The 10,011-nt window shown below is 36.5% G+C and overlaps 1 protein-coding gene and 1 long non-coding RNA gene across 2 annotated transcripts; both read right to left on the bottom strand.

The window, feature by feature from the left end:
• Positions 1-211: 211 nt before the first annotated feature.
• On the bottom strand, positions 212-6,930 carry LOC107661631 (centromere protein T-like). The gene is made up of 13 exons (XM_016451296.1): positions 6,917-6,930; positions 6,701-6,800; positions 6,469-6,610; positions 5,006-5,093; positions 4,791-4,933; positions 4,535-4,634; positions 3,501-3,649; positions 2,691-3,428; positions 2,245-2,568; positions 1,675-1,774; positions 1,449-1,595; positions 1,240-1,344; positions 212-549 (listed from the first exon to the last, which is right to left on the bottom strand). The coding sequence occupies exons 1-13, from the start codon at positions 6,928-6,930 to the stop codon at positions 420-422; spliced, it is 2,280 nt and encodes a 759-aa protein (XP_016306782.1). The 3' UTR covers positions 212-419.
• A 147-nt stretch (positions 6,931-7,077) lies between these two features.
• Positions 7,078-9,089, bottom strand: LOC107661605 (uncharacterized). Its single transcript, XR_001631125.1, has 2 exons — positions 7,926-9,089; positions 7,078-7,580 (listed from the first exon to the last, which is right to left on the bottom strand). It is a non-coding gene; the product is annotated as an uncharacterized LOC107661605 (long non-coding RNA).
• Positions 9,090-10,011: the final 922 nt, after the last annotated feature.

The following is a 10,011-nucleotide window of genomic DNA, read 5'->3' as shown; positions in this document are numbered from 1 at the left end:
AAACTAGCATATTTCAGATAATTTCCAACTAAGAATTAGAAGGCTGATATTTGTGGTTTATGTTTTTCCATGGGATAAACATTTCTGAGGCTAATTATTTTGAGGAACGCTTATGAAAAGCACATTGTCTTTGGAATATCGTGTGCAGATGAAGCATGCACAATAAGACAGGGACTTCAATTTGAATTTTTTGTGGTTTTTAATGTTTGTTTTGGAAAAAAATACATAAATGGCTAAAAAATACAAAAGAACTGAAAGCATATTTTTTAATTGTGCTGCATAAAACAAATAGCAGATATATATTACACAAATCCTTATTTACAAATCAAGGCATTTATTGTTTTGAACATATTTACAAGAACACATGCAGATATGCGTAGCCACCTGCAGTGTTTAAGGAGGACGTCACATCTGCATGTTCACCTTCTTTGATTTGGGATGACTTTGTTTCCGCTGGTGGCCACTGGGATGAGAAGTTTCCGATACTCCATTGGAAGATATTTCTCTATCAGTATATTCACAGGCGTGGTGTCTGTCACAAAGCCCTGCCTAAGAAAAATATGAGAAACAAGTACTGGAACATGATAAACAGCCAAATTTGCAAAAGTATACAAAAACAAGTAATTCAACTCGATACATCTTAAAGGAATAGTGAATGACCCGCAGTGAATGGGTGCCATCAGAATGAGAGCTTAAACAGCTGATAAAAACATCACAAGAATCCACAAATAACCCAAATGACTCCAGTCCATCAATTAACATCTTGAAGCAAAAAGAGTCTATCCATAATACTGTTTTCTCCAGTGAAAAACTCATCATCTGAATCAGGAGAGAAATGTGCACCAATTAAGCACTGTTTACAAGCGAAAGCAGTCCAAAACAGTTCTAAACAAGTATGTTGGTGGATTTTGATATTATAGACTCATATTTTGAAGTGACCATTTAACCTTAAAAGCTTCCTAATGATGGATTAGTTTCTTACAAACACATCTTTTCACTTCACAAGATGTTAATTGATGGACTGGAGGGGTGTGGATTACTTGTGAATTATTATGATGTTTTTATCAGCTGTTTGGACTCTCATTCTGATGGCACCCATTCCCTGCAGAGGATCCATTGGTGAGCAAGTGTTGTAATGCTAAATTTCTCCAAATCTGTTCTGATGAACAAACAAACTCATCTACAACATCTTGGATGGCCTAAGGGTGGGTAAATTGAACTATTCCTTTTAATATTTACCTTCTCATGAGGAGCTCAAAATCTTCAACCTCAATAGTTTTACGTTTGGCATGAGTAGCATATGCTTCCAGATCGTCTGCTAGCCGTTCAAAGTACTTCTTAAGACTAAGAGGAATAATAAAAAAAAAAGCACACACAACCAATGGAGGAGATGTAACTCCAAATATTCATGCTGCAATAGGGTAAATAACTGTTCCCTGAGGGCTTACATTTCATTAATAGCAGGGTAGACATCACTGGCCACCTTGGTCTTGGCGAAGTGCTTGAACACGCTCATGACGTAACTCTTGGGAAGAACATCGACCCCCGTCTGACGCTTCTGTCTGGGGGCTCGTTTGGCAACCTGAGGGGCAGGACTGAGATAAATGGGTTTTAGATTTGCATTAGGAGACTGTAAAATGGACATCAGGAAGAAGAATGTTGTTGGTAAATTACCCAGCGTTCACTTCTTTAAGGACAGTTGGCGTAGTCTGCGCAGTACGACTTGCAAAAACTCTTTTCTGTCTTACAAACGCAGGAGTTTTCATGGACAATTCTAAAATGAAAAAAAAAAAAACTAAAGTAAATGCAAGTTATCCTAAAATGTTTATTTTTAATAATTGGGTAGAACTCGCTCACAAATGATTCACACAAACATTGTAACAATACATTTATGATAATGCAGAATTTGAGTACAAAATTTTGAGTATAGAATTTGAGGATTTTAGTACAAAGATATGGGAATTTGTGCACATTTTTAATGTATTGGTTTTTGAACTAGTTTATTAAAATGATTAATTCAAATTAATTCGTTTTGCTAAAATGTTACTGAACCAGTTTATTGAAATGATTCACTCAAATGAACTGGCTTGCTAAAAAGAATTGGGTGAACTCGTCCATTAAACGATTCAATCAAATGAACTGATTTACTATGTATAACTGGACGTTCTTAAACCAGTTTATTAAAATGACTCATTCAAACGCACTGATTTACCAAGATGAACTGGATGTGAAAGTGGGAGTCACCTGCACTAAGAGCATCGTCATCATCGTCCTCTTCCTCCTCTTCTTCCACATCCTGTGGAAATTCAGGGCTGTGATTGGCTGGTTCAGAGTCCATCAGCTCCTCCTCTGATTGGTTCGGTTCTTCTTGGGCGTCATTATCTTCTGCAAGCTCTGGCACATCTTCTTCAGCCAGACTAGCCTCATGTTGCTGTGACCTCTGCTCTGGTGTGCTGAGCTCTGCTGCAGGGTGTAGCTGAGGAAACTCAGGGCTGCCCAGTGGTTCTCTTTCTTCATCTAGAATGTCCTGTAAACGCTCTCTGCCCTCATCGACAAAATCCAAAAGATCTGAACAGAAACACATGAGGTTTTTACTAGCCCACAAACAAACTGAATTAGCAATTAATTTCAGTTATCACTGGTGAAGAACTTTGTGATTTTGTCACTTCAGGCAGTCTCATTGTCCTCACCTTTCTCTCTGGGGTTCAATCCAGCTCCAAAACTCTTTGTGACTCTCGTGGTGCCTGGAATTCCCAAGACAGCACCTCCTCCCTCTGAGCGGTGAGCTCTACGAGTTATTCGCTCTAGATACTGTGAGGTGTCAATATTTTCATGTTCAGCTTCAACAACCTCCTCATCCTCGACTTCCTCAGCGTTCTCATCCTCGACTTCCTCAGCGCTCTCATCCTCGACTTCCTCAGCGCTCTCATCCTCGACTTCCTCAGCGCTCTCATCCTCGACTTCCTCAGCGCTCTCATCCTCGACTTCCTCAACGCTGTCATCCTCAATTTCCAAAACTTCCTGATCCTCAGTTTCCACAACGTTCCCAATCTCAACTTCCTCCACAAATTCTCGATCTTGTAGCTCCGCGTCATGAGATTTAGGAAGTGATTCTGTCATCGCCTGCGTTGGAGCAAGTACAATATCATCTTCTGCACTCACATACACATCATCTTGGGATGAAGGCACCACCTCTTCCTCATCCTGTGATTCCATCTCATGATCTTTTTCTTCTTGAATTAAAGGTTCGGAGTCAGGAATATCACTGGCTCTCTCGGGCTCATGTTCTCTCTCGTTCTCTGCAGAAGGTCCCATTGTGTCATCTTTTTTAGACTGGACATAAAGCTCTGTGACATCACTGAGGCCGAGAGTGAACTTCTGCCAGGAAGAATCTTCTAGAGTTTTTCCATCCTGAAATACAGAGTGCTCTAAAGGAGAGAGAAACCATTTTAGATACAGACAAATTAGGATGGATGCAAAATTTTAGAATTTATATAAACCTTGGTTAGGACCCTGCTCCAGGCATCTCTGAACGGCCTCATCAAATGCATCCACAGACTGCAGCCTCCGATTGGACACCTTCCTCTGAAGCCCCGCCCTCTCAATGCGCTTCTCTACAAATGGGGTCTTCAAGGTCAGGTTCAGCCCACTGACAGAAAATAAACTTGAATCACACTCAAAACGCCTCAATCATGCATGTCCCTTACATCTTCTTTCTTACAGTACGATAAATCATATTTTAATCGTGATCATTATTTCTACTTTTCTTCATTATTTAAGCAAAACCGTCTGCAAGCTTTTTCCTAAAGATACACGTAGCCAAGTGTTTTTATCTTCCCAACCTGGCAACAATGTGCAAATCAAGCACTGATCATCTAAAAACACCTGCAAACGTTTAAGTTGGAGTTTAGCGATCTCCACTGCGATCTTTTTCTCAAAAGAAAGTTTAATACAGCTAGTCTGTTTTCGTTCACATGGCTGTTTGCCGCGACTAAATCTGCGAGAAAACCTGAACTGTAACAAATCCAAACATGAACCACAAATATATTGTTTGCAATTGCGACTGCTGAATAACTGCACTTGCGCTGTTGTTTTAACATAATTTGGAAATGTGGGAATCAATATTACGAAATTTTGTTAGTTTAGCTTTTGAGAGAACGTTCTTGTTGTACTGGTTTTCAATGTAAAGCGTGTGTGTGTGTATTTATATATGATAAGTATATCTAGATCCTAAACAAGGTCCAATAAACCACAAGAGTTGACGTTTTATATGAAAGTGCAATAATTCTGAATATATTCTGAAATAATAATGAAATCCAAAAAGAATTTTTAAAAATGATAATAATTATGCTTATTGATCATTTCTGAGCAAAATAATTGTGATTATCAGTTTAACCATTATCGTACCGCCCTACTATGTATTATATTGCAGTTCCTAATAAATGTAACAACAAGCTAGTAATTATATTTACTTTCTCATGTAAGTTTTAGTGACTTGGCCAGTCTACCGAGATATCATGGACAAAGCATTTACCTTTTTGAGCCAGAAGACAGATCTAAATCTTGAGAAGCATCTCCTTTCGCCTGAGAGACATCACCTTTATGAAAGACATGCGAGGTGTCCTCTGTGTTGTCTGAGAATATAGAAAAGGGGTTAGATGATACTAAGTGACTTTGAACATGTGACAAATTATGTGTCGATATACCAAAACATATGCAAAACACCAGTTCAATTCCAAACACAGACAGTTTTGCTAACAAATATAACAGGAGTATAACAGGTGAAGCACCTGGCAGTTGATTGAACTGTTCCTCGAACGCTGACACACTGAAGGCGTGCTGTGGTTTCTTGCGGCTCAGTCCTCTGACCACATGCGTCAGGGGTTCAGTGTTCAGAGTCAGGTCAGACAGCTCTACTCCAGACAGACCTTCACTGAGGAAAACACAGACACATGAACACAACATGAGGAGGATTACAAGCATATGTGATTAAAGAGGTACTGACGTTCTCTCTCCAGCACTGGACTCGGCTGGATTCGGCTCTGATTTTTGAAGTGCAGGCTGACCCGACATCAGCAGCGATGCTTCAGTCTCTGAAACACACATGGGAGAATCATTAAAAACAGGGATTTTCTGCTTTCAATTTTTTGACGACTATGTGTGCAAATGCTTGGGCTGGAGAAGCAAATGTAATATTTTATAAAAAAAAGTTTTTGAAGAATTTGCCAAATTAAATCTGATTATTTAGCAATTAGTTATGCCTATATTGGTTATAATACGCATTATTGCAATGAACGCGATATTGCGTAGCTTGTCAGTGAACTACGGCTCTGTGCATTAAATGCTGCTCCATCTGAAAGCACATGATGGAGATTTACTACTAATCACAGTACCGGATTTACTGACGAGATTTTTGCATGACAATCGCATTCGATTAATTGCACAGCCCTAAGTACAGATAATTGTCAATAATTATGTTAGTCATTAATTCTTAACATTTTTTTTTTTTTTAACTCAATTATAAAAAAATTGAAATAATATGATAGATTGAATCTCCTAAATCTATAAGACTCTCTAACCATTAGGCCACGACTTCCCCTGATGCACATATAAATATATATACACACGCATATATGTATATATTTAAAAAAATATTTGTATGTATACATATTTATGCAATATATAAATATAAATAAATATCAATATTTTATATATAAATTAGTGCTGTCAAATGATTAATCGCGATTAAATCGCATCCAAAATAAAAGTTTTTGTTTACATAATATATGTATGTGTACTGTGTATATTTATTATGTATAAATACACACACATGCATGTATATATTTCAGAAAAATATGAAAAGAAAACACGCGGTATTGCGGTTATCGCGACAGCCCTAATAAATATAGACATGTAAATATTTTCAAAATATATACTGTATGTGTGTGTATTTAAAAATACATAATAAATATGCACAGAACACACACATATATTAAGCAAACAAATTTTTTTTTTTTGAACCGATTAATCGCAATTAATCGTTTTGCAGCCCTACAACTGACATAAAATAAGTTTGAATTGCTAAAAATACTAAAACTGAAATAATATAAATATTTTTTTAAACTAATGAAAATTATAAAATCACAAAATACAAAAAAAAACTACAATTAAAATCTAAACTGAACATTTAAAAATAAAATGTAACAACAATAAAAGTTCAAAATAATAAATACTATAAATAAAATTAAAATAACACTGGTACATTCATAACAGCATACCTATAAAGATCTATATTAAACTATAAACATTTCCATGACTTTTCCAGGACTGGAAATCAAAATTCCAATAAAAACAGGTTTTCCATGACCATGAGACTCTGGATCTCTTTAATAATACACCTGGATGTGGATGTGTTTCTTGACATTTATTAGTTCATTCCTAAAAATTTGGCAGTGAGTTTTGACTCACCCATCTGAATGATCCCCCTGAGCAGACCACGAGTGGTCATGTCCTCGTCATACACTGGGGACGGGGCTGTGACAGGAGGCTTCGTATTTGCCACCGCTGACCTCGGCCGTTTAGGTGAAGGAAGGGGTGACGAGGAGGCACTCTGAAATAGAAGAAAAATGTATTAGGGATGCAATCATGTAGAATATGCATTTGCAACACATCAAATTGCTTATTTAAACACCAAGCAAACCTCATGGAGCTTCTTCTTGAGTCTGTGTCGTAAGGCAGATCCAGGACTCTCCAGTCCAGGGGTGTTTTTTAGCCTCATGCTCCGCCGTACATTTGTTGCACTGAAACACATATAAAATATGTATGTTAGATACATATTATACGCACAATAAATTTGAATTCTTATAAAAAAAATTGTATTAATATTATTTGTTTATAAAGTTAACACGAGTGTAACGAGTTTTCAGCCATTTTGCCACTGTGTTAATTGTAAAAACGATCAAACTAAGATATAATACTAATATACACATTAACATTGCCGTGTACATTACCATGCCAATCCCTCTGAGAGTTTTCATGATAGAAATACATATATATATATATATATATATATATATATAATTCTCTGATTCGGGAATGGTGTTTTGAAGCCCCAAATAGAGCAGGTAAGGGCCGAGGGCAAACGATGCTTGTCACTGACAGGTGTGTATGTATATGTCATATGGTGATAGCCAGCAAAGTATAACAATGCTGAAAAGGCTAAAATGAAGTTGTTTAGCTATTGTTTTGTTCTCAAAGAGAGACAGAGCACTTGAGAAAGTGTATATGTTCGGAAGACATGAAATGACGTTTTCCTCTTCAAGATGGTGAGATGTTCTCCGCTTTCAAAACCATTTCTTATTTATAACACATTTTTATATTTACAGGTTCATCAATAGCGAGTGAGTCAGTTATTCTGAGAGGCTGCTCAGTTCATTCAACATAAAACATCATAATTCATCAATAAGCGCTTTGTTAAACATAATAAAAGCATTCAGCATTAAATAGCAGATCTGTGGCATGTGCGAATTTTCATTTCCACGATGCTGCCTGTAGAGATGTAGATGTTTTGGGCTTCAAACCTACTTAAGAATCAAAAAAAATAATACAGAGCACTTGAGAAAGCGTGTATGTTCGGAAGACATACGAAATGACGTTTTCCTCTTCAAGATGGTGAGATGTTGTCCGCTTTCAAAACCTTTTCTCATTTATTACACGTGTTTATATTTACAGGTTCATCAATAGCGAGTGAGTCAGTTATTCTGAGAGGCTGCCCAATTCATTCAACATAAAACAATTCATCAATAAGCGCTTTGTTAAACATAATAAAAGCATTCAGCATTAAATAGAAGATCTGTGGCATGTGCGAATTTTCATTTCCATGATGCTGCCTGTAGAGATGTGGATGTTTTGGGCTTCAAACCTACTTAAGAATCAAGAAAAAATAATAATAAAAGAAAAAAAAAACTAAAATTTTAAATATGGAAAACCTCTCCTGGACCCAAAAGGACTGTGAGAGATAATTAAAAAATCTAAAAAGAAAAGTTTAAATTAGTATGTGCCTCAGGGATGGTGAGTAAACAGTGGAAGATGACGGAAAAAAAATCTCTTCACAAAAGAAAAAAAACCCCCTGAAAAATCAAACTCCCCTTTGTCAAACCACAGTGATTACATTAAAAAGGGGAAATAATCAGTTGAATTAAAAACCTCCAAGTCTATTCTTCAGGTTAAGAGAGCCATACAAACGCTCACAGCTCGCATGATGTATGTTAAATGTCTGGTTAACCTGTACATTTGGCTCAGAGTACATTTAGACCATTACATATATATATATACCCGGCGAAACCAATGAGGTTGCGAGGTTCTCGGCTGGGTGCTCCACAGGGTAAAATCATGAAGACATGAACAAAACAACTGTCACAATAAATACATACCCATATCAACAGGACATTAGCATATTAATGAGTGTAAATATAGCCCCTCCCTTGTCCGACAAACAAAAACAGCGTTTGAGCATGATGATTGGACGGTTAAGGTAAAGCGGGAAGTCTTAATAGATCAAATGAATGAAAATGTAAATCCCTGAAGGGACATTAGATAAAAATGAGTTGGATAAGATGGCAAAGAGACGGACAGTATTAATAATTGCACTGGAAGGGCGGAGACAGAGGAGGTGCCAGGGCAAGCAGACATGCTATTGGCCAGTGAAGCCCCACCCCTGATGTGTGCCACAGCCATGTGAGCAACCAATGGCCAGCAGCTGTTATCTTTGGGAGGTGGAGTCAAAGGGTCTAAAGGGGTGTGGCCTGATGAAGGAGTGAGGTCATGAAGAACTTTAATGCTGCGTTCCATTCAACTTGAGAAAGATTCCAGCTAGTGCAATCGAAGGGCACTTAAAGACATTTCACATCATACAAACAGAAGTATGATTGATTTAAAGTTCCTACATCATAAATTTATATATGAATGTTTTAAGCTGTGTAAAACGTGATTTGTTGATAAGCATACACCTGTAAAACATGCTTGCATTGCCATTTTGTTTCTTTATACACTAAAAGTTTAGAATAATTACAATTTATTAATGTTTTCGAAAGAAGTCTCTTCGGCTCACCAAGGCTGGAATTATTTGATCAAAAATACAGCAAAAACAGTAATATTGTGAAACATCATTACAATTTAACTTTTATCTGTTGTCTATTTTAATATATTTAAAAATTTCATTTATATTTATATTCTTTTGAAACCTTGATACACTACCATTCAAAAGTTTGAGGTAAAAGTGACAGTAAAGATATTTATGTTACAAAAGATTTCTGTCTTTTGAACTTTCTATTCATCAGATTCCTGAATAAAAATCAAGGTTTCAGCAGCAAAAACTGTTTTTTGCATTGATGATGATAAGAACCATTATTAATAACTGAGCGCCAATCATAATTAAGCAGCAAATCGGCATATTAGAATGATTTCTGAAGGAGTAATGATGCTGAAAATTCAGATTTGCATCACAGGAATAAATAACATTTTAAAACATACTTAAAAATAAAACAGTTATTTTAAATTGTAATAATATTCCACAATTTTACTGTATTTAATTACACAGAAATACAGTAATAATATTCCACAATTTTACTGTATTTTTATTTAATTAAATGCAGCCTTAGCGAGCAAAATAGACTTCTTTCAAAACATTACAAATCTTAAATGTTCCCAACTTTTGGCCAGTAGTGTACATCATCTTTCCAGCATCAAGCTATATATAGCAGGAATATGAATGGAACGCAGCACTGTTGTGGTACCAAAAATTCAGCTCCTTTTACAGACCACATTCCCAGGGTTTTAGTTCGAGGAAAGGTGAGGAAATCGGACGACACATACATACACTCACTCGCACAGGCTGAAAGAAACGTTAGCGCCGTTCAGCAGCGATGAAGAGCCGTAAAGCAAAATGATATATGCAGATCATATTCACCTCCTTATAAAATAACGGACAGGTAATAAATCGAAATGCCATAA

This window comes from Sinocyclocheilus anshuiensis, unplaced genomic scaffold (genome assembly GCF_001515605.1).
Source record: "Sinocyclocheilus anshuiensis isolate Anshui unplaced genomic scaffold, SAMN03320099.WGS_v1.1 scaffold1425, whole genome shotgun sequence".
NCBI lineage: Eukaryota > Metazoa > Chordata > Actinopteri > Cypriniformes > Cyprinidae > Sinocyclocheilus > Sinocyclocheilus anshuiensis.
This window is presented reverse-complemented; position numbering and strand designations above follow the sequence as displayed.

Bases quoted from the DNA above. Each gene is read 5' to 3' on its own strand.
- LOC107661631 (XM_016451296.1), bottom strand. The intron at 4,635-4,790 runs GTGCTTCACCTG...CTATATTCTCAG, and splicing joins ACAGTTCAATCAACTGCCAG to ACAACACAGAGGACACCTCG. The intron at 2,569-2,690 runs GTGAGGACAATG...GTTTCTGTTCAG, and splicing joins ATTGAACCCCAGAGAGAAAG to ATCTTTTGGATTTTGTCGAT.